Source organism: Populus alba, chromosome 1 (genome assembly GCF_005239225.2).
Source record: "Populus alba chromosome 1, ASM523922v2, whole genome shotgun sequence".
NCBI classification, from domain to species: domain Eukaryota; kingdom Viridiplantae; phylum Streptophyta; class Magnoliopsida; order Malpighiales; family Salicaceae; genus Populus; species Populus alba.
Window position 1 is genome coordinate 44,398,844 of NC_133284.1, and position 25,891 is coordinate 44,424,734.

General features: G+C 32.2%; 1 protein-coding gene across 1 annotated transcript; it reads right to left on the bottom strand.

Moving 5' to 3' along the window:
* Positions 1-17,461: 17,461 nt before the first annotated feature.
* Positions 17,462-22,538, bottom strand: LOC118043400 (TPR repeat-containing thioredoxin TTL1). The gene is made up of 7 exons (XM_035051370.2): positions 21,049-22,538; positions 19,677-19,872; positions 19,397-19,578; positions 18,978-19,311; positions 18,660-18,864; positions 18,443-18,549; positions 17,462-18,310 (listed from the first exon to the last, which is right to left on the bottom strand). Exons 1-7 carry the CDS (start codon positions 21,930-21,932, stop codon positions 18,158-18,160), a joined length of 2,061 nt encoding a protein of 686 aa, XP_034907261.1. The 5' UTR covers positions 21,933-22,538; the 3' UTR covers positions 17,462-18,157.
* Positions 22,539-25,891: the final 3,353 nt, after the last annotated feature.

The window sequence follows — 25,891 nt, forward strand, 5'->3', positions numbered from 1 at the left end:
AAGAGGGGAGAATATTTTTTCCTGTTTTTGACCCTTGAATATCCCCTCTAAGAACAACTTCATTAATGCCTTGATAAAGCCCAGTCTGAAAATCATTTTGGTTCATTCTAATGTAATCAAGTATGTCTTCCTAAACATTGGTAAACACATCAACTAAAAATTATTGGTAAAGACGACCGCCTTTTGTAATAGTGTCTTCACTGTATTCCCTTTCATGAATAAGATATGCATAAAAAGCTCTCATTGGTACATTTTGACGCCTTCTAGGAACTTGATTATCATGGTTGGCAAAACTAATATTAGTTCGATAACCATATTCACCAAATGAAAAAAGAAGAGGATATCGCAATGACATAAATTTTGGATGCAATTTAGAGATTCTTTGTAAAGTCCCTGACGAACTTTCAATAACAATATCTCGTTTTGATCGATAATCACCAATATCTCCAACAATCAAGCCACCAATATCATCTGAAGATGGGTCATTATATTGTCTTAAGTCATAAGTTCTTTGACCAAGCAACCGTATTTATATCCAGGATTGTCAGAAATTAACAGCCCTTGCGAAGCATGATGAAATAAGCCAACTAAAAAATTAATTGAAATAAGCATGTCAATAAGATCCTTGACAACAGATTCATCTAAAGTTGATGCAGAGCTCCCATATGGAAACAGTGCTAGTCGATTTGCAACTTCATTTGTAGTGTCATAAATATAAAGTTGAGCAAACTTTGGAGTCTCTCCATTAGAAGGCAAAAGAGAACCCATTAAATGATGGCAATGGTCATTTATCTTAAAAACATAGGGCCCAGGTCGACGATTGACTTAGTGATCTATATTAGCCCCTATGGATGTAAAAGCGAACATAGAGTTGTAGGCTCGAATATTTCTTTGAAATTTCTTAGAAGCTTCACCAAATGCAGGGTCCAGAAGTTCACCAAGAACATGAGGCGTCGATAATGGTCGTGGAAGCCTAATATTTCCACCAAGACAACATAGTGAGAATTTTGGATTGGTTTTGGTTGAGCGTGCAAGCTTCTCATCAAGCCAGAAAAAAGCCTTGCAATGAGAGCATTTGAATGTTTTGTCACCAAAGTCAATGTACTCATTTATACTTCCTAAGAAAAAAAAATGAGTCAAAGAAGATGTCAATGGATAACTAAAAGTCTTGGAACAAAGAAAAAACCAAAAGATAAACAAAATTACAAAAAAAACTTTTTATTTTTTTTTATATGAAGCTTGCCCAATCATTAGTTGCTCAACTGCAAAAGTTGTAAGTTCATGATCAACACAGGTTAAACCAGAAGCACCAAGACTATCAGCGTACGATACATTTGATGATTGTAATGGGCAAGATTGATTGTTTGTAGAAGCTAAACAATCATGATCTTGCTGGTTTTGAGAATACAATGAAGGTTGAGAACGTGAGCTCTCTCCTTGATAAAAATGTGAGAGCTGAGCATTGGAAGGCCCGGGTTCAAGATTGTAGCTAGCCTTGATAACCATGTTAATGTACCAACTGAGCAAATATAAGTTTCATTTTATTATTGCGATGAAATATATGGAGAATCTTGCTCATTATTAATTGCATATGATGATTGCAAATTTGCAAGCGTTGTCGCCGGGTAGTCATGTATGTATACAATCTACTTAAAAAAACAAAACATTGGAAAAAGCTTAACATGAAATTAGATAAAGAAATGGTGCAAGGAAAAAGCGATAATAAAATTGAGTTAAGACTTAGAACACAAAAATTGACATGATAGGTATAAAATCAATAATTGAAGTTGCATAAATGTAAGGGTTATATATTAATTAGAAAAATTATGTTTTTTATTTAATTTTTAATATTGGATTTGCTATTTATTTAGTTATCATACTTTTATAACATAGAATATATATATGGCGGGTTAACTTAATTGCCTTTTTTTTCTTTTTCTTAATAAATTTTTTTTGTAATTGCATCATTTATATTGGCTTGATTTAAAAGTAGATTGCATGATTAATTTATTTTTATTTTGCATTATATTATCTTGATCTAATGATTTGAGAATAGTGTTCAAAACATGGACCTGGTTTGACTTGATTTTGTTTGTGTTTTTTCTTTTAATTCCAGTAGTCAACATTTGGTTCATTCCATATGTTCTGATGGTTCCTGTTTTGTAGCATGTTTACTGTTTGACTTACAGGAAGTGTAATTAGAGCAGTATCAACAGCAAGTGTTACCTGGAAATATTCAAGGAGCTTGCATGGTAGTCCACTGCCTCCTCACTCTATTTTTTATTGTAAATATAATCTTGGAATTGAATGTGTCCTGTAACTCAAGGATGAAAGAGGATTCTAATTTTATTATTTCGATTAAGCCATATCACAATGATTTCTGTTTGCAGTTGCACATGTTAGTTTATATTTTAGTGAAACCTGATTCCATTGTTGATTGCTTAGTAACTTGGAAGAGATTTCTACTTTTAGGGATTGTGTTTCAGGCAAATCCAGTATGTTTTAAATATGCATAAATATGATTTATAAGGACATAGAAATTATAGGACAGTGCAATCATATTCTCAGCCTTCTTGTCTTTTCTGTTCCTTTTTCTCATCAAGATAATATATCATACTCCTACAATGTTTTTTAGACAATTACAAAAAATATAAAAACAGTCGTACCATTTGTTTTTTTTAGGTTTTAAAACATTTGTGTCTAAGTCTACAACTTAAACAACATATATTTATAGTCACATTATTATTCTGGTCAAGGAAAAAAAAATTGGCTTTTTATGAATTTTAAAGGTCGGTAAAACATAGTTTTTGCTGATTTCTATATATTTGTTTTTGTTTCTTATGGTAATTTTAGTAAGAAAAAGCTCTTGAGTTAATAAAATAAGAATTTTAAGGATTCAAGATGCATTAACAGGAAAACGGGATAATTGTAATATGGATATATAAAATTTATATTTTTTTTCTTAATTAATTATAATAATTTATATTTTTTATTTAAATATATTAATTTTTAATTAAATACTATCGTTCACTTTCCATTATAATCATATCTCAACAAAATTAGCACTCACCTTTTCCCTGTTACTTTTTTTTTCTTCTTTATCAATAACAACTTTGACGGTTTTTTTTTCCCTTGTTATAAGTTGCTCCTCTATGTCATTATACCCCCGTCATATGCATGATACTGTTTCTATCATGTTAATACCTATTTATCAGCCACCTGCATCGATGTACATGGTTGGAGATGTGGAAACAATAAGGTTATTTGTTTGGTTCTCCATTAACTAAACAATTCTTTTAATATGAAACAATTTTGAAGAGGGTTTGGTCTAAGAAACTTATTCAAGGTTGACATGTAATGATTTTTGTGTATTTGTAAATAAACAATTGTAAATTGTTGACTAAATGTTATATGTTGCTGCAAGAAAAAAGCACGCTCCTTTATTTTTTTCAGTTATGAAAATTTATGAATAAATGTTATATATTTGATGAAAGTGTAAAGACAAATAAATGAATGATCGAAATCAAAAGGGGAAGCCATGAAAAGAAAAAATATAAATTGCAACATGAATTGGTTAAATAAATAAAGATGGGAATCTAAAGCACAAATTCAACAACCATCAAAAGGGAAGAAAATACAGCAGAAACAAATTTGAATACAAACTCCTAGCAAGCAACGCCTTTGCTGGTTGGTTAAAGAGCAAATGGAATAAAAAGAGAAGCTAGTCTCACAATCCAACAAAGCAAGAAAAAGACAACCATTAATCTTGTAGACCAATAATACATGCACATACCAGCAGTGTAAAGCAAGCAAGCCTTAACGTGAACAAAGCAGCAACCCAGCAACCCAACCGAAAAGAAGGCTAGAAATGCTCAACAAATCTGCTGAAAATAAAGGAACCACACAGATTAATTATGGATGCATAAGAAAACAAACTAAAAAAAAATTAGTAAGAGAGGCAATGGAAAGAGAGAAAAAAAACTAAACTGATGGTGCAACAACCAGCAAGAGAGGCAATAGAGAAAAAATAAAAAGAGAGTCCAACAACTGGTGGGCAAAGAAATACATAGACCGAGGGTAAAGAAATACACAGACTGGAAATAGACAAAGCAAAAGAAAAGGCATTTGGCTGTAAACTAAAAAAGAACATGGCATTTTAAATTTTTGGTCACACGAAATACAGAGGACAATTGCTGCACAAAGTGTAAAATCTTATCTCTAAACAACATGATCATATTTCCCATGCAAACCAGACAGCCCTCCTCCCAATATAAAGAGATCAATATGACAATAAATAGGATATATTTTGTGACGGCAAATAGGATACATTTAATGCATACTGGCCCACTAATTTAATTAACAATGCAAAACCAAAAGAAAACAAAGGGCATAGCTGCCAACAAATAGGATTAGGATACATTTTGTGACAACAAACATGATACATTTAATGCATACTGGCCCACTAATTTAATTAACAATAAAGATCCAAAAGAAAACAAAGGGCATGGCTGCCAGCAAATAGGATATATTTAATGCGTACTCGCCCACTAATTTAATTAATAATGTAGAAGCAAAAGAAAAGAGAGGGCATGCGTGCATAAACGAAAACAACAGACATACGGGCTGAAGTAACTGTTACAATCCACAGTTGCATGAGTTTTAATGAACAGGAATACGCAACATGATTTAGTTTCTTTGTTAATTAATAAACTAAAAAATAAAAGTCATCAGCCTTTCACTGAGCAAATCCACATTGAAGGGCTAATTTTGCACTTGGTGGGCAAGGTTAGCTTTATGGGTATATAGGTCTTTTTCACAGGACTTATCAGTAACCATATTAAAAAAAAGGGTGTTAATTAGTAATTTCATGTTTTTTCTATAGTATAATTACTAAATAACCCTTAAAAAATTCCTTTTGCTTCAGGGCTTTTCGGGTTTTTTCTATTTTTTGTGTATGTCAATTACTTAAATGTCCCTAAAAAATAAAATCACTCTACTATGGATACAAGGTCATTTTAGATTTTTTACTATGGTTTTTTGTAATTCTTATTTGGGGTTAGAGGTGATTTGGTATTTTAATATATATTAATTCATTTTAAATTCAAAAATATGATAGCACACGCCCATATAGCGCCGAATGCTGTTGTCCAGGGCTGCATTCGATGTGCCTCACCAGCCTCGTCACGGTGATGAGGCGCGTGTTCGGTGGCAGAACATGGAGGAGCGCCAACAAGGAGTTTTTCCCTTCCTCCCTCTTTTACCTCTCTCTACCTAGAAAAACATGTTGGTCATTACAAAAAAAAAATCTAGTTATTTGTTTATTAAGTTAAATTAGGTCCTTATTCTTTTGATTGCAATGATTTGGTCTTGAATCAGTTATTAAGTTAATTTGTTTTCTCAATTTCATCCCTTGATATTTTATTTTTATATCAAATTTGATCCTTATTCTTTTAATTATAATGTATTTGGTCTTGGATCATTTATTAAGTTAATTATTTTTTCAATTGCATCCCTTTAAACTTTGCTTTTATATTATATTTTGGTAATTCTTTTAATTATGATGTTTTTTTGTCTTTAGATTGCATCCCTTGACATTTTATTTTTATTTCAAATATGATCCTCATTTTTTTTATTGTTATTTTTAGTTGTTGTTATCCTTTTCTTAATTGAAATTGTTTTTCAATTTCATCCCTTATGATTTTTTTTTGCTTTTTTTGTGTTAAATTTGGTTTTGTTTCTTTTCAAATCTATGTTTTTTAAATCGCCTTTTTTTAAAAAAAAATTCATATTTATCCCTAGTTATTTTGATTGGTTTAGAATTTTACATTGTTATTTTTTTTGTTTGCCTTTTATGTTGGGATTCGACCTCATTATTTGTGTAACAAATTTTGAAAGTTGGACCGGGTTCGCTTCAGTCATTTTTAATTATTTTTAAAATTTCATCAATCATCATTAAGTTCATTAAAAATTGATTTTCTTTGTTTTTTTTTTTGTTTTTTTTTTTTGGATTCTTTTGTGAATTTAATTTTTTCTTTTTGATTTTGCACTTCAATTCAATATTTGTTTTTTATTTTTAAGGTTTGACATGATACTACTTGTGGGTTTTGATGACATCACTTGGTTTTATTGGTGCTTTGTTTTTTAATACTTTTTTTTCATGGAATGTTTCCCCGATTTCATCATTCTACAGTTTGATTCATAGAGTTTGACGATCATTATTTTTTCTAGTTCTCTTTCTATTATGTTGAGTTGTTGATTTTCTTTCGCTCTTTAAAATACAATGATGGCACTTTGGTTTCATTTTTTTCAATTGCAAGGAAATTGACCTTGCTCGTGACAAAGTGCAGGCCATCAATCTAGTAATGGCTAAAATATGTAAATAAGAAAAAACTTACATTACTAATATTATAATCAACATTCAATACAATAAAACCATTTAAGAAATGTCCATCACCAAATAAACTTGTTTTCAAATATAAGTTAACTCTATTTTCATGAAAATATATATTGAACCCAAGCTTAAGTAAAACCAATATATAAACCAAAATGTGATGTCTTTTTAGAGCATATTGAACATCATATAGGAATAAAAATAGTACATTCGCTTGTGCTCCATTGCGGTTTGATCTTAAAATCAGTCAACTTGGCTTCTTGCCTAGCTCAAGTTTCAAATTAAATCCAATGAGAGTTAATTCAAAGTGAATCATTCAATTTAATGGGTTTAAAGAAAACTTGGATAACCGGTAAAAACATGGCATAACTTTTAAATAAAAATTAAGATGACATTTTTTTTTAATATTGAGACGATGTCAAATTGAATCGACTTTGGTCACCTTACGACCTGGATCATGGACTTCAATGGGTTTAATAACTTTGTTGATTTTTTAAATTATTTTTATTTAATTTTATGATAAAATTAAATGCTTAAAAAATTAAGCATCAACCATTAAAAAAAAAAAACATTTATTTGAAATCGTGATAACCCTATAAAAAGTAGAAAAAAAAATAAACCATGAATTCTATTTATCAACCAATCGAATAGTTAAGAAGAATGAAATAAAAAAATAGAAAAATTAAAGGACCAAAAACTAAAAAACATGCATATCATGGTTGACGGGTAAACCCGTTAAACCCTTGAATCAAATAACTCGAGTTAACATGTGAAACCCGCAAACTGGATAATAGACTCCATTGGGATAATAACTTGTTTTTTTTCTAAACTATTTTTTTATTTAACTATATGATAACAAAAATAAACAATTGCAAAATTGAACGTCAAACCAATATTGAAACTTTTTTTAAGACTATGATAACTTCATAGAAAGCAAAATGAAAATAAATTATAAAAGTCAATTCTCAATCAGCCCAATATCAAGGGATGAAAAAAAAAATGAATTTGAAAAAAAAAAAAAAGTTAAACTCACTAAACCTGTCAACAGGCCCATGAACTTTCTAAAATTTAATAACATGTTTTTTCCAAAGCTTTTTTTTAACTATATGATAAAGAGAAAAATAAACGATCATATAACCGATTTTAATTATTAAAAAGAAAAACCACCGTTAAACCTATGAATCGGGGCAACTAAGGTTACCTTTTCAAACCCACAAACTAGGTCATTGACTCCACAATGTTTAATAACCTAGTTTTTTTAAAATAATTTTTTATTTAAAAATATTTTTTTATTAAAAAAAAATACCATACCGTGATGTTAGGATATTTTTTGATATCACGATAACCATATAAAAGCTAAATTATAATAAATTATCAAATATAAATCCCTACAAACACATCATATAAGGACTAAATTTTAAAAAAAAAATCAATAACCAAAGGGGAAAGGGGTCAAAATGAATTAAAAAAAAAAAAACATTATGGATTATTTTTTTAATCCACAATGCTAATGAGTGTGGGGAAACAGTATTTTCCTCACAGCTTTTAGCTTTATACTTAATTCGACAACCTTATATGACTAGCTTGCATATGTCAATCCCTTTCGCCTCTACTTTGAAATTAGTTTCCACATATATCCATCACGCTCTATGTGGTAGTCTTTGAAATTCTATGAAAGCACTCATATTCTTTGTTAGATAGTTCATGACTCCTAAGTCTACAGTCTATAAAAGATGAGATACATTTAAAAAAAAAAAAATAGAACAAAACAAAACTAGGCATTTACTGAACTCACAAGTGCAAAAAAGTCTTTTACCATTTTAGTCATGTTTTTTCTTCTTATTCTTGAAATGACCTTTTCCTTTACTTGTTGGCTAAATTGTTGTTTCTTGGTGGCTTCCCCTTTACCTTGTTTATTTAGGGCCCAGTTACATATTACATTTGCGCTCCTTTTTACCTTGAGAACTAAAGGCAGCCATGTACACTTTAGAACCCAGCTTGCTGGCTTTGAGGTATCTTTTTATAAGTGTCAAATCTAATAGTAAAGGACCTAAGTTTGGTTAAGGATGTTCTTCCAAACTTTTCTTTCTATACAAACCATATGTCGTATGTATTGTCAGACCTCCATAACTCTTGCATGATATTGTTATCCATATTGCTTAGCAAATTAATGCAAGCAATAGAGTTCTTTTTTCAAGCATCATAAGTTTTACGATTTATAGATTGTGTTGTCACTTTCTAGATCTTTCATGAAAATTTTTAAAGATTTTTTCTCTTCAAGTACATTGGGTTTTCATGTTCTAAGTTTTATAATTTCCATCATTCAACTTTTCACTTTATTGAGCTCTGCAACAATATTTTTTGAAATAGTTGTCATTTCAAATTCAAGGCTTATGAGTTTATAGACATATATGTAGAATAATTAATTCCTAATACATACATAATCCTAACATTATTAATTTTACAAATAATAATTTCGTATTAGGCATAGAATTGAAAGGTCGCTATGTTCATAATCATCATCAAAAGCCTTGATACGTAATTATTTTGTTGTCATAATTTCTTAAAATAAATATTATATTTTAATTAGTTAAAATTATGTTGGGATATAGAAGTATTTTAAAATAACATTTGTATTTTAAGTGTTACTTAAAATAACATTCTTAAACTTACTCAAAATTAAATTTCAAATTTCCATACCTTTAATTTTAATTATTAGAAAATTAATAAGGTAAAAATTAAATAATATTGGAACATATGCTTTCACATATATAATCACAAAAGAAATTTTCATTTAGTGATATCCCAACATATCCTAATGAATAAATAAAAAATGAAATAATTTAAGTCAAAACTACCACTTAAGTATATTAGACTAAAATCAAGAATATAATATAGCTATTGGCGATGAATTAAGAAGTCTTTTGTTAAGTTCATTTAAAATCTTATAATCCACTTTAGATAGTAAACATCCTCCCAATGTTTTCTATTTTCCATCTTGGATAGATAGATCAAATTAAAGACTTACAATCTTCCTTACAACCTAGTTCATATATTCATTAACAAAGCCTCATAATACGTGTCCAAAGTGAATAAGGATAATGTTGACTTAGATTTCTTAATTTTTTAATTCACATTCAATAGAGCACCTTCTTAAATGACTTATTGAATCATATTATTAATCTAGACAGGGGTAGAATTTAGGGGTTGGCCCCTGCAAGGAAAAATATTTTTCCAACCCCCCTTCAACAAATTAGATTTTTAGCCATAAAAATATAAATTATAAAATTTTTCCTCTTTAAATTTTTTTTTTCTAATTTGGCCCCCCCAAATTAAAATTCCTACTACGCCCCTGAATCCAAATGATATGGTTTATAAATTCTCCACCACACATCACTCATCCCCGCCAAACAACCATAAGTGCTTTCTTCATTTTTTTTCTGCCAAGTGTCTAAACTAAGAAGAATGGAGAAGATGAATTATATCAGGGTTTCACCAATTTAAAAGTCAAGTGATCATTATGTTATACACTCCATTTCACTTATTGTTCTACGTATCATTTTATAAGTGTTTCTTTCAATTTTTTGTTTGTAAATAAGATATACATGTGTTGTTATTTTCTTAATCCTAAAAGGTTGTTATAGGAGAGGGAATGACTTTATGTAGGACTGTAACAAAATTTACCAGGTTATGCAACAAATTATGATGAAATGGTAAATTCTTTAAGGATCATTTGTTGGTTCTCATTGTTTTCCTTCATCTTCCTTTAACCATCATGTTTGATAGTCTAGCCTTGTTAGGTTAGACAACTTATTCTCCATTATAGCATTCCTAGATTACTTCCAGGTTGGTTATATAAATATCTCTTTTAATGCAAGTGATATCAAAACAATAGATCCTCGGAATCAAAATATGAAACCAGATACCAGATCTTAAGATCTCAAAAGACTTAAAAGAATTCTCTTGAAGCCACCAATAAGAAAAAAAACAATGAAGTATGATCAAATGATGCAGCTATTGGAAAGCATGAAGCTAAGTTTAGAGAGCTAAAGGATCTCATCAATGGCTTAACTTATAAACAAAACTATATTCTACAGAAACTACATGTGACTTTTGTTAAGTACTCCAAAAAATCAACAGAACTCCCATAATAATGAAGATTCTTCCAAAACCTGTTGGACTTGTAAAGGTGGTCACCATAAACATAAGGGAAGTAAACCCAAATGAGACTTTCCTACTTTTGTTGGTAATAATGTGTATAAATAACTCTATAAATGTAATAAATATTCGAGATTGAAGAAGTGCATGATTTTGATAAACTTAAATTAGCTTTATATTATATGGATAGAAGGGCACTTTATTAGCACTAGAACTTTATAAGAAGTATTGGAGATTAAAAGGTTATATGGAATGAATTTATGGAGGCTTTAAGTTGCAGGTTTGGAGGACAAAAAGATCCTTTAAAAGAAATTAAGGATCTTAAGCAAAAGGGTGATTTGGAAATATACATCTAAATGTTTGATATGTTTTGGAATAGAGCAGAAAATACTAAGAAACAAGCATTGGTGTTCTTTATGAGAGGCTTAGAAGTGAAGATAAAGAACTTGGTCAAGATGTTTGAGTTGAAAGCCTTATACCAAGCTTATAACCTAGCTTGTCTATAAGAAAATACTTTATCATATACGCTCTCACCATCTTTATACCAAACATATTTTCCAACCCACAAATATAACTAAAAAGCAAAAGATTTACTCAACTATCAACATTCCATAAAAGTCCTTCCTTTATTGTTAGAATTCTAAATTCATCTCAAGTTAACCAACTAATACTTTTTAACCAAAACCACACCAATTAAAAATCCTTCAAAGCAACCAACGCAATAAGGAATAAAGAATTGGATGATAGGACGGCCAAAAAGCTATGCTTTTAGTGTGATAAAAAGTTCGTGACAGGGCATAGGTGCAAGAACAAGAGGTTATACTCATTATTTATCATGGAGGATGAATAGGAAATGAAAGAAGATACAGATAATGAAAGGGAATTCAACTCAAAAGTTCTTAATCCCCACATATCCATTAATGCCTTAGAATGGATTATAGGGTTTCACACCTTAAGAGTGATTGACAAAGTTAATAAGCTCTCATTGTTTATCATGGTTGATTCCGGCAACATTTATAACTTCATTAACACTCAAGCAGCCAATAAATTACAGTGTAATCTCAAGTCTATCAAAGCATTGACAATGAAAATAGCTAATAGGGGGCCATAATTTTTTAAAGGTGGTGGAATTAAATAACTGTGATATGGTGTTGGGAATATAATGGTTGGTTATGCTTGGGAATATCATGTCAAAATATAAGGAATTATGGATTTTATTTAAATGGCAAGGATGAGAGGTGATGCTTAGGAGCGATAATCCTTCTCACATCTAAATCATAAGATTTGAACAAGTAAATGGCCTATTAATCAAAACTTCTCAATTAGTTAGAATCAACTTGTGGAGCTTAAAGGTGATATAAAAACATGACAAAGCTATGTGTTCAATGGCTATTATTTTACAAACTAATGAGGTAAAGTCTCCAGACCTTGAAGCATTAATGAAGTCTTATGAGGAGGTATTTCATAAACCTAAATGCTTACCACCAGCAAGGACTCATGACCATTTTATTCCTCTTAAGTTATAGGCCTAACCTGTGAACCTAAAGCCCTACAGGTATTATAGTCTATATAAGGATGTGGTTAAGAAAATGGTAGCTAAAATGTTGGATTAAGGTATCATTCAGCACAGTAACAATCCTTTTGCATCTCTAGTAATGTTAGTAAAAAAGAAAGATAATTCTTGGAGGTTGTGTATTGATTGCATAGCTCTCAACAAACTTATTATTAAGGATAAGCTTCACATTCCTCTTGTAAAAGAATTGTTAGAAGAATTAGTTAGGGCTATTATATTCTCTAAGATGGATTTGAGGCCAGGTTACAACCAAATCAGAATGGCTTCTATTGATGTATTCAAGATAACCTTTAGAACTCATAATGATCATTATGAGTTTTTGGTTACACCTTTTTGGTTTAATCAATGCATCTACTAAATTTCAAAGCCTAATGAATGATATATTCAGGAGTTATCTAAGGAAGTTCATATTGGTGTTCTTCAACGACATTCTTAAATACAACACATCATTGATTGATCACCTTGAACATTTATAAACAGTATTTAAGGTACTTAAAACACATAATTTATTTGTTAGAGAAAGCAAATGTGTTTGTTATAGTACTCAGGTTGAGTACTTGGATCATGTTATATCAGGAAAAGAAGTAGCAAATGATCCTCAAAAAATCCAAATTGTTCTTGAATGGCCAATACCCAAGAACATCAAGCAACTCAGAGGATTTCTAGGTCTTACTGGTTATTATAGATGATTTGTGAAAAGGTTTATCTCTTCATTTAGCAAGAGGTTTATCTACACTACTTTACAGCTTATCATCCTCAATCTAATAGCAGAGTGAGGTAGTTAATAAATGCCCTTAGAACTACTGTAGCTGCATGTCCAGTGATAATCATGCTTAGTGGTTTAATTGGTTATATATAGTTGAATGGCAGTACAACATTAATTTTCATTTTCAACCCAATCAACTCCCTATGAAGTATTATATGGAATATCTCCTCTTATTCATATTCCATACTTTCTTAAGGACTTGCCATTAAAAATCGTAGATGACTTTCTAGAGAAATGGGAAAAGATACTTAATCGAATTAAGGGTAATCTATTGATGGTTCAAAATAGAATAGTCCAACAAGCGAATCAAATATGAAGTGAAAAAACATTTAAAATTAAGGATCAAATCTATTTAAAATTGTAACCTTATAGACAGAAATCGGTAGCAACTAGAAGATCACGAAAACTAGCACCAAAGTATTATGGGCCTTATTTGATATTAAAAAAGACTAGCATGGTGGCTTACAGATTGAAATTACCTCCATCAATAGGAAGAAGCATGTTGGTAACAAGGTTGTTCAGACCTACCTACCCAGTGTTCTTTGATAGCAAAACCTTCAACCACAAGTTGTTTTTGAAAAGCGAATGGGGAAACAAGGAAATCAAGTTGTAACCCAGTTCTTAATTCACCATAAAGTTCGTTCTCCTTTCGATGTTACTATGGATTTTGCAGATGATTTCAAGCTCAGATTTCCAAACTTCAACCTTGAGGACATGGTTGCTTTGAAGGAAGGTACATTGTCAGATGTCTAAACTAAGAAGAATGCAGAAGATGAATTATGTTATGTTACACGTATCGCTTCACTTGTTGTTTTACGCGTTGTTTTATAAGTGTTTCTTGCAATCCTTATATTTGTAATAAAATATCCATGTATTGTTATTTTCTTAGCCTTGAAAGTTGTTTTGGGAGAAGGAATGACTTTATATCGGACTGTAACAAAATTTGTGAGGTTATACAACAAATTATGATGAAATGATGAATCCTTGAAAGATCATCTGCTGGTTCTCATTTTATTTCCCTCACCTTCCTTTAACCATCATATCTGATAGACAACTTATTTCTCCATTATAGCATTCCTGGATGTAGGTTGTTCTATAAATATCTTCACTCATGGAATTATCATTTGGGAATATTTAAGCGACCAAGTCAACCGAGAGCCGTAGGTGTAACGAGTGACTTGTTGGGAGAGAACAAAAGGAGAGGTTTGGCATGGGTCAAAAAGAAGACAATTCGTAGGCTTTCTTGGAAAAGACTAGTTCTTCTTCTTTCTAGGTTTGGCAGAGCATGTATCTATCATTCATTATCTTCTTTAATTCAAGTCGTTTTATCCCCATTCTTTTCTTTCTTCTTCTTGGATTCCTCTCTTGCATACATACATACATATATATATATGATAACTCCTTTCCTTCCCCCACCTTCCAAATTGAACATGGAATGAGTGGGCCTCGATTTGAGCAGTGTCCGTTCAAAGCCTAAGCAATTTTGGGCATTTGCAGGCCTGCTACTTTTTTGAAGGAAATTATTACATTTTGTTTTGTTAAAAGACATGCTCCCATTTACCAGGAAGGGAAGGCCTCATCCTAAAGCAAGCAAGCGCTACTGCAGTGCTTCTGCTTGGAGGTCTATCAAATAGGTGTTTTCCTTGGTTACATGTTATCCCGAGGACATGCCCGCCTGAATTTGAGAAAATCTACTTTTCATGTTCCTTTCAGACAGGTAAAAGAGGAGGTAGCACCTCCTCAACTGCGGTGTATGCACCACCTCCTCAACTGAATCCACCCGCCCTCACGACTGCTCCAGTGCAGTAGCGCTGTAATAGCGGCACGGCACGATTCAGAAACCATTAGGATGCTCTTCCTATTGCTGATTGCTATCTGATCTAGCAGTCTTCCCTTTCCACATCTCCTTTTCGCTTTCCATTCTCTCCTCTCCTTTTCTGCTTTTATTTTTCAACCTTTTATTAAATAAGCCTGAGTTAGCCCACTCGCTTTGCTTTTTGCGTTTCTATTTTACCGCGTCCGCCCCACTTCGCTGTCAAATTAATGTCGGTGCTAATGGTTACATTGATAAAAGGGATGCCACTCCATTTACTTTACATCCTGCCGCCACCTCTCTCCGTCTCCACCACTCTCTCTCTCTCTCTATCTCTCTCTCTCTCTCTCTCTCTCTTGTTTTTAATCACACTGACGTTTCTTAGAAAAACAAAGAGAATAAATGACAATCCCGGTTATGGAAAAAGAAATTCAAAATGTTGGTTATATAAGTTTATGAAACATTTACGCAAATAATATTTCTGTATTCATTGTCATCCCAGGAGTTGAGTAAAATGATATTTAGAAAACATCAATATGGGCCTTTCGATTTTCTAGTTAACGGCTTATTTTTGTATTGCGAGGATAAATAGGCTATCAATTCTATTTTGTTCCTCTTCAAGATTAAATAAATTTCATCATCTCGCTCAAGATTTTGAATGATTCCAGATTTCTCATCTAATTTTCAGTTGAAATATTCAAGATTTATTTCATCTGTTTTTTTATGATTTTATTACCTAAAAGTAAAGGAAAGTAGGTGAACCTAAAGCTAAAATAAAATAATTATTACTATTTTCTTCAAATATTATTCTTTATTAATATATATATATATATATAAAAATTTACATTGATGTTATTTTTTTACATGTTTGTATTTACAGAAATTTAAGTCAAACAAAAATTACTTTAGATTTTATTAACATCGATAAGATTGACTTATTAACATTAATAACATTAACTTATTAAATAAGTGGATATATAAAGAACATGGCCCTATTAATGGAGACGATCTAAGTTAGAGACTATTAAAATACCGTCCTCTGCTTTGATTTTAAAGAATGAAGAAAGATTCATTTTGATGGAGAGGATTATCTATTAGAATATTTAATTGATAACTTTTTTTTATATACCACCATAATTAACAATAAAAATAATGATTGATTTATGCTTCTTTTTTAATTAAAATCTCTTACTTTTTTAATATTTAGATTTTTTTAATTAAAATTATTTTTAATCTTGACTTTTATTATTTAGAATTATTTTAAATTTTAAAATTATGTTTAAATGATTGATATTATATTTATATTATATAATTTAAAATTAACTTATTTTTATATTTAAATTAAAATTATATATGTTGAATTAAGATTTTAAACTATTATTTTTTATAAATAATAGTTTAAGAGTCAGCAAATGATACATGTTGAATTATTATTCATTATACCATCCGTTACTCTTTTAATTGTTAATTTTTAAAATATTTTTTTATTTTATGTTATTTTATTATATATTTCTTTTAGAATGCTAGGAAAAAAAACTCATAAAAAGTAACATGACAATATCTGAACAAAGAATCTGACAACCTGTACGTACGTCTGGATCTTGGTAGCGTATTATTAGTCGTGGAAGAAGATAAGGACCATTTAGAGTCCTAATTAAAGGTGGATAATGACTCCTACACCACTACTTTCCTGATTTGTCCTCTCCTAATCAAGAGTTTTGTTCCACTAACCCCACACCAATAAATAACCCCCAACTCAATTCTGTGCGTTGCAGCCATGCTAAAAATTTAATTTTTAAAAAAAAAAAATTAATTATTTTAATATGCTAATATAAAAATAAATTTTAAAAAAATAAAAAAAATATTAATTTACTTTATTTTCCAAAAAAACAAAACAATTATTTCGAAACACATCTTTCTCTATCAGCACGCAACTCACGCACGTAGCTAATGACCTCGCAACTCCAGAAACGACAGCATTCATTTTCTTCTTCTTTTAGGCAATTAAGAAGGGAAAAAAATACTACAAGACAAAGGACACACATACACGTGGCCACAAGCTGACAAAGGTCCAAGCATCGAACTAGGACGGTGCGTGCCGTCGCCATAAGTTAGCACCGACCCCATTTGCACTTTTTGGACTGTTTCGTTGGTGGGGGGAGGGGCGTTGGAGGTGGTGAGGAATGTGTTCATGGATAGTTATGGCAATAACTTGACTGCGCAACATGTGGATGGCTAAGAACCCTTGTTAGGAGGGGACTCTCTGCCATTACATGCCCCCATTTTAGGGCAACATCAAAAGTCTTGTGATAATGTTGTCTAGCATCAAAAGATAGTGCCACTAAACTAAGATACACAAAGTAGTGAACTTACTTTGAGAGCTCTAGAGACACAAACATAATTTGGCTTGGAATGGAAGAATCAGTGCAGAGATTGTTAAAAACTACTGCTATTCAAGCTCTTGATGTTTCTTTCAAAGAGGGTTCAAACAGAGTCCTTCACAGGACACTTGACATAACCCCATAACACCACGCCCCATCGTCTTGAAGAGGCCAAAAGCCTCTCATGGATGGAAAGGGTGGAAGAGGAGCGGTGAATTCTATCAACACTCAACCACCTAAATCCGCTCCTTCATGAGAGAAAAAGAAAATAACCCCTTAATTAATAAGCAAATGCACTGTTTAAATCACTCAGATTCCCTGAACGAGCGTCAGATGCAAATGTATATGACATGAGAAAATGAAATGTTGAGGGTGGAGGGAAAAAAATGGGAGAAATTTTTATTGATTGATAAAATGGCTGGAAAAAGTAATAATATTAATAAACAACATATTCATCCTTCTTTCACTAACCAATAAGTACCCACCAGGCATCCAATCCCCCTCCCAATGTTTCTGTATATATCACATAAAATGTACAAGATCCTCCTCTACCAGCCTGCCAGCCCCCCTCCCTCTCTCTCTATGAAGGAGACAACTTAATCAATTGTACACATTTCTCTCATTCTCTCTTTTTTTTTTTCCTCCTTTTCATCTGAATGGAAATGGGGGTACAAGAACAGGCTGGTCTACAAGAGAACAAAAAAGTGATAAGAAGATGAAGCGAAAGAATAACAAGAGAAAGAGACCGGAGGAAGAACATGAAACCGCAGAGCAATGAGGAATGAATGAATAAATTAAAACAGCAAAAGGTGAACTAAGCTATCTCTCTGGGTTCCTTCTGGCATTGGCCGCTAATAGGATTATTATGTAGCTCTGATTTATGTCATAGGTAGATGGCAGTCCTTGTATGGTGGGAGAAAGAGACTGGAAGGTTTATGTCATAGGTATCTGGTAGTCCTTATATGGTGGGAGAAAGACTGGAAGGGCAGTGAGGAGGTCCCATCTAACAGGGGGTTTGCGTCGCAAGTAAATGTAAAGAACTGGGAGAGTAATGGTACAAGTACAATCATGAGTTCTAAAAGCTGTAATGCCTCACCGAATGTTCCAACATATCATGACTTGGGCAGACAATCTCCTTCACTCGGTTACCATTTTTGTATATCTTGAATGTTGGAACAATCCTCACATTCTCAGCATTTGCAGTTGCTGGATTCTCCTCTACATCCACCTTTAACAAAAACACCAAGCAGATGTATGCAAATTAAGAAAAACACTTGTTTATTTCATTTCTGAAACCAAGTTAAGGTCAGGAACTATCCCAAAGCTTCGTACAACTGGGATTATTGAGCTAGTAATTTACCTTGAGAAAGTTTAGAGATGGATACCGAACACATAATGTATCCAGAAATGGAGATATTTGCTTGCAGTGTAAATTAGAGGAGGATTTGAAATGAACCACTGAAACACCTGGATTACACAAATTCAATTTCCATTAGAATTTTGGAACTCTAGAAATGGGAGAGAAAGAAGCAAGCAAAGAAAAAATGAATTTTCAGAATGTAGGAGGTAAGGCTTGCCTGGTAATGATATTGCAGCTCTAAACTGTTCAAGGCCCAAGACTTCCTCTACTCCACCACCAAACTTCATATTATACACTTCTTCTCCACGAGATTTCTTCAATGCGACTTGAGCATGAAATAGAGATTCAGCAACTCCATTGTCATCTGGAAGTTCCCTCCTCAAAACCTCATAATCCCTCACAGCATCAGCCCATCTTTCTAACTGCAGTTTACAAAAGCACATCAATCTGGAGTGTGCAAAATATATGAGCCAGTAGGCTAGCACATTGAGTAGCAAATTATACATAAAAGCCAAGTCTTTCGAGGAGATTTTACCTTGCTGTTTGAGGCAGCTCTTCTAAGAAGCGCTTTTGTGTAGTTAGGTTGGATACTTAAAGCTTGATTGCAGTCATCAATGGATCTCTCCCACAGTCCACGCTTAAACCAACATGCTGCTCTGTTGCAATAAAGAACAGAGTTTGAAGGATCAAGCCTAAGGCCTTCCCCATATGCTGAGCAGGCTTCAGTGAACCTTTCTGATTTGAAGAGATCATTGCCACGGATACGAGCCCTGGCTACTAATCGCACATTGTTAAGCAGCACTGCTACTTCAACATTTCGTGGATCAATCTGTCCAGCTTTCTCAGCAGCTGCAACTCCATTCTCAAACCTGCAAGGCATCCATCATCCATTCTCAAGCTCTCCAAAATTGTATGTTACCTAATATCTTGTAGTGGTTTAAATTATGAACTCACCTTCCTAGAGCCATCTCAATCTGCGCTCGAACCAAGAAAGGGTAAGCTTCAGAAAGCATCCCAAAAAATCTAGTCTGCGAGTAGTTGGCATATGATTCTAGTTTTGGAACTTTTGATAAGCAATATTGAGCATCTTCAAGTTGGTGGAGCTTCAAAAGAGCTTCAGTACTACACATAAAGAGCTGTAAATTCAATTTGAACCAGTTCAGACATTTGTTAATTTACTCTCCATATCAATTTTGCCAATTTTACACAGTAAGAGTGCAGATAGCCATTTTACCTGGGGGCAATAATCAGCTCCAGCAGCAATAGCAGAATCGGCTTCCCTTAATGCACCTTTCCAATCATTAACCTTCCGGGCATCTGAACATTTGTTAAGATGTTTCTCTACTAATTGCAACTTATGCAACTCGGCAGAATCCGGATGCTGCCCTGGGAAGCAGAGGTGCTTCTTAGCACTCTCAACCTGTCCTAACCTGCAATGAAATCAAGTTCAATGCTTGCTGTCCCAACATCATAAATCAAACTATTTGCAGCAAACTGTTGGGGAAATAAATAGAAAATTAGAGCTCTGTTAAAATTATAGAACACAGTAAAAAACATGAACAAAAAAATAACCAAGTACAAGTCCACAATAGATGGATCGAATTTATTACAAATGGTTCAAGACAGAGCTGCAGAATATGCAAGGAAATAATTCCAAAGTAAGTATTATTGGCTCTAGGATGATTCAAATGGTTTAAGCATTTCAAGACTAATTAATTAGAAGTGTAAGAAAATCAAGGCTTGATTGAATGGTGGAAATTGTTTAGATAAGCAGCAAGCTAGAAGCCAAATCAACCACAGCTAAGTTTCGAGGTCATCAATACAGAAAAAACACATTAACGCAACACTCTTAGAAAATAGCATGTTTAGGTGCAACCACCCATACTAGAACCGGCAAATGCAGCAGGATCGATAGCTTGTTAAGACAAAATAAAGCATCTTAAATCCAAGGAGCAAAATACAACACAAAAATAATGTCAACAGCCATAACAAACACAGAAGGCAAATGCAAACAAATGAATCAGCTTTGGTAATCGATCAACTATTCTCACCATGTGGATTAACACATTAGAAATTAGAATAACTTACTACAATCCACCACAACTCATTTAGTTCTCAAAACATTTAGAAGCTGTAATGCAATCACCAAGCATCTAAGAAAATTGAATTTCTCCACACTTTCACCAACCTACCAAATCCTAATCAATACAAATTACAACATAACTACTGATACAGATCATAAGAAGACAAACATCACATCCACCAACTAAATGCTCACAAATTCCTCACAAACTCAGCAATCATAAACTAAATGGATAAAGATTAAAACTCCATCAACACGACTTATTAGAACCCAATCAATCTAGACTTAAGGTTGTCGTCGTTGTCATGGTTCATCAAACTCTCTTAAGTCGAATTGTCCAAATCAACAAGAAAGAACAAAACTTTGAACCTCATTTCAGAAATCTAATAACAAACAGATAAGTATCGCAGCAATGCAGATCAAATCACTGCTAAAACTAACACAATCCTCCAAAAAGACAAGAACCCCACCACAGAAAACACCCCATGAAAAGATGAAATCAAGCCCCCATCAACAAACTCACCTAATTAACAAAGCCCCCAACCTCTGATGTGCTCTCCAATAATTAGGATCCAGCCGAACAGCCTCCTCACACTCTTTCACAGCCTCCACAACTCTTCCCAATCCCATCAACGCAGCCGCCCTATTACTCCTGTAAGCAGCATTCCCTGGTGCCAAAGCAATAGCCTTATCATACAATCCCAACGCCTCCCCAAAACACCCTTTTTTATACATCTCATTTCCAGCCTTCTTCACCTCCTCCGGATCCACACTCCCTCCACGCACACTCCAAGCATTCCTGCTTGGTGAATTAACAACATCAGAGCTGGCACATTTCGCGCTCCCCCCGCCCCGCATTATGCTGCCGTGACCATAATTCGCAGTCCCGGATCCTAAAACATCCGGTTTCGCACTCCGATTCACCATTCCCATGCCTGTCTTCAAGATCCTACCTGACGGACAAATGTTACCGGTAGGTAACACATTAACAGTTACCGGAGAATTTACAGCACTCTGGCTGCCAGTTTGACCTGAGTAAGTTAAAGAGTCGGATCTAGAATGACCCGGTTGACCCTTCTTGGCGCTAGTCGTCGGGCTGCTTTCACTCGAGTTCGATAACTCTCCTGAGTGGTTGTTATTGGTGGGTTTGTGAAGTGGGTTTTGGGCACCGGATGCGGATCCGGAGGAGCTGGAGCTGGAGGAGGTGGTGGTCGTCGTTGTGGTTGTGGCGGTGGTTTTAGTGGTGAGTCCGCCTCGAGTTCGGAGAGGTGAAACGGGAGAGCCCAGATCGAGTTCACGAAAATCAGGCTTGTTGGCTTCGAGTGAAGAGAGTGAGTCACGGAGTTGATCAGTCAGTGAGCTGAGGTCCAAATCTCCTCCAATGGAGGGTTTCGCTGATTGCGGCATGTTTTTATGTAGTAATTCTTTAAACTAAAACCAAAAACAAGAGTAGTTCTTTTTTATTTTTTTTCTTAAATAGAGTTGTCTGTCTATGTAACTGGGTTTGTGATGATGTTAGAAATGTGAGCGAATGGAGATTAGTGTTGGAAAACAAGGAAAGACATGAGAGGAAAAGGAAAGAAAAAAAGGAGGAGATGGGGGGATCTCGTGATATATAAAAGGAATGGGAGAGTTTGAGGGGGGGCTGCCTGTTTGGTTTTTGCAGGGAGAGAGAGGAGGAGAGGAGAAAGCTTCTCTTTCCTTTTCTTTTCTTATATTTTGTGGATTCAACTCACCTGCTACTTCACGAGACAGGTTCCATCACTTGATGGCCTGCCTTGCCTTCTCTCGCTCTCTGACTGGACTCTAGCCCTCTTCCTCCTCCTCTTTCTCTAACCAGCATAAGAGAATCCTTTTCTCCCTCTCTCTCTCTCTCTCTTAAGCAGTAGGTGTTTCTTTTTTCTTTTTTCTTTTTTCTTTTTTATCTCGTCTCTATTCTTATTTCTTTCACGCAAGATCCTTCACCCCATAATTCCCTTTTAATTTGTTTTTACTTGATCGGAGAGATGATGACTCCACCCACTTCACTTGGAAATTGAGTCGCACTTTGATACGAGTATATACAAACATGCGATGCGATGCGACGCGACGCCACTCATAAAATTACATGTATTACATTGGTGCATTTTACAAACAAATACTCTTTAAATATGGCTATGCTTCGAATTTATTATTTACAAAAACACGCCAAAACATCATAAATGTAATAAATACTCATCCATTATAAAATAAAATCCCATAGTAAAACATACAAGCTATAATTAAATTCAAATTAAATAGGGGCAGACTTTTCTACCACCTTTTGTTTTTATAAAATCACATTAAATTACTAGAAATTTATCTAATCGTTAATTTTAAACTTGTGAAAATTAGTTAAAATACATGTAAATTAACCCAAACACTTCACAAGAAAAAATCACGTTAAAGCTTGCCTCTATTTCTAATTAGATTGGATGTAAACAATATCGAATTAGTTCTAGCAAGTATTTGATGGATTGGTTGAAACTATCATCTTGCTCTATGCTTATTTCTTTTTATTCTGCTTTTAATTTTGTGAGAATGTTTATATTATTTAAGAAGAGTTGATGAATCATAATATATATCTTAAAATAGGTAAAAATCATGATTTATGTACATAAAAGAAGAACTTTGTTTTACATGATGTATCAAATTGATTGAGTTTCCAACACTCAAATCCGACCCTTTACCTTTAACTTAATGTTTAACACATTTATAAAGGTTTTTTATCAAGAAAATTTATTTTAAATAAATAAATTATAGGTGAATGAAAAATTAATCCTAAATAACCTTTAGTTTTTTATATTTAATTATTGATTTACGGTGACTAATCAATGATTGATAGTGGTGAAAATGAATTCTTCAATCTTTTAGCTTTCAAAATTTACTATAAAAAAAAAAGTAAATAAAGAGTTTTAAACTTTAATTTTTCCAATTTTACATACTCTTCGTCACCTTATTTTTAGTTTTATGCTTTGATTTTTCCTTTTAAATCCAGAGTTTAAATTCATCTTGTTGAGAGATATTTGAGTTATATAATTTTTGATTCCAAAACTTGTTTAGAAATGCATCTAAATCAAAGCAATGGTGTTGAAATCTTTGGAATTATATTTCAAACATATGAGATACACAAGTAAAGAGCAATAAAGTTTTAAGAATAAAATATTTATCATTGAAAAACAACAAGAATTTTATTACTTTAAAATGCTTCAACAAATAAATACTCTTTTTTATTTTAATTTAAGCACATATATTTTTATTATCAGTATGCATGTTACGACTTTAAATTAGTATTAATTGTAAGTTTGGATGTATATTTTAGTATTTATGCTAGTATTATATTTGTGTTTTTAACATGTTTATTATGAGTTATTATTTTGTATACTTATAAATATAAATGTATATAAATTCTAGATTTTAATTAAAAAAAAACTTTTTTTATGTTTGGTGTGCTTTATTAAGATAAATAAATATCGTATATCTACCACGCTTTACAACGAGTTAACCTAAAATTTCAAATAAAATAAAACAATAAATTACTCTTTTCATTTATTTCCTCTCGTTTTGAACCGAACCTTCAATTTCTTCTTAAGTTCCTAGAAACCGCTAGATCCAGACCCCACAATTTGCAGAAGGCAAGGAAGAAATAACTATTTGTTGTGCTCTTGCCATGCTTGAAGGTGAGTACCATATTCTGCAAAGTCTTCCAAATGCAACCTATCTTAGACGACGGAGATGGTGGATGTATGGTGGCTATGATGGCTAGACAATGATGATCGGCGTAGAGAAAGAAAAGGAAAAGAGGTGGTGAAGATTATTTCATCATTGGAATGTAATGACTTCGGTTATTTCTTATGGGCTTGGTGGAAATCGAAAAGGAAAAGGAGAAGGAAAATTTCCAACAAGTTAGCCAAGGTAGCTAGTATTTTTTTTTTTTTTCTAATTCAATGGGAAAATTATAATATTTAATACTAGAATTTTTTAAGTTATTAAATAAAATATAATAATAATTTTATAAATAATCCGATATTTTTTATTAATTATTTTTATTGTGTTAGTGAGTATGTAAGGTTTATGAATTTAAGACACTTCTTGTAATTAACCATATTTCAATATGTTATATTGATTTTATATTTAAATAATTTATCAATACTAGGTTATTTAAAAGAAAAAAAATATTGAACATGCATAAATTTTAACATTAATATCGTACGTTTTTTTATTATATATTCTTTTGAGATAAAAAAAAATATTGAATTAGTTTTGGTTAAAGACAAATTATTTACTTGAAATGTCAGAGGAAGAATATACCATTTTAAATTACTAATATTTGTCCAACAATATTAATGGCATTGAGACTCTAGTTCAAGAAAAGTACAATGAATAAGTATTTAGACTTTGTTTGTTTACTGGAAAAATAGTTTTTTTTTTAAAAGTGAATTCTGAAGAAATGAATTCCAAGAAAGTATTTTTCGATGTTTAGTAGTGTAATGAAAAATGAGTTGGAAAACACTTTCCAGTGTTTAGTTATGTCATAGAAAATGAGCTGGAAAATAAATTATTAATATTTTATTTTTCTCAAGTTTATTAAAATAATGAGAAACAAATCTTACAAGTTAAAAAGTTGGATGAGAATGAAATTGAAAAAAAAAATATATAATTTCTTAAATTATCTCAAATAAAATAAATAATAATCAAAATAATAGAGATTAAATCTAAAAAATTAAAAAAAAAATGAAAGATGAAGAAATTAAAATAAGAATAATCAACATTTCATAAAATATTTCAAATAAAATAAGTAACAATCAAAAGAATGAGGACTAAATTTGATAGATAAAAAATTTCAATAAAAATATGATAAGGAAAAAAACAATTAGCAATTATAAAAATAAGGATCAAAGTTAATATCAAAATAAAATTTTAAGAGATGAAATTGAAAAATAAATATTCAAAACAAAATATATATAGCAATCAAAAGTTTGAGGATCAAATTTGATATAATCAGCAAATAATAACATTTCTAAAATTTTCACAATTTCCGGAAAGTGTTTTCCCCCTCAAATTTTTCAGGAAAACATTTTCCTGAAAACCAAGCAAAATTTTCCTTTTACTGGAAAGTATTTTCCATCGACCAACTTTCCTATTGGCAAACAAACACAAGAAAGTTTGGAAAGTGATTTTCCAGAAACTACTTTTCGGAAAACAAACACAGCTAAAGGGAAAACATTTTCCTGAAAATCAAATCAAATTTTTCTTTGACTGAAATTGAATGGAAAGTATTTTTTGTTAACTGGAAAGTGTTTTCCGTTGACAAGAAAGTGTTTTCTGTTGACCAACTTTTCTAATGA

Bases quoted from the DNA above. Each gene is read 5' to 3' on its own strand.
- LOC118043400 (XM_035051370.2), bottom strand. From the start codon at position 21,932: ATGCCGCAATCAGCGAAACCCTCCATTGGAGGAGATTTGGACCTCAGC. The intron at 19,312-19,396 runs GTGAGTTCATAA...GATGCCTTGCAG, and splicing joins ATTGAGATGGCTCTAGGAAG to GTTTGAGAATGGAGTTGCAG. The intron at 18,865-18,977 runs GTAAAATCTCCT...TGTAAACTGCAG, and splicing joins GAGCTGCCTCAAACAGCAAG to TTAGAAAGATGGGCTGATGC.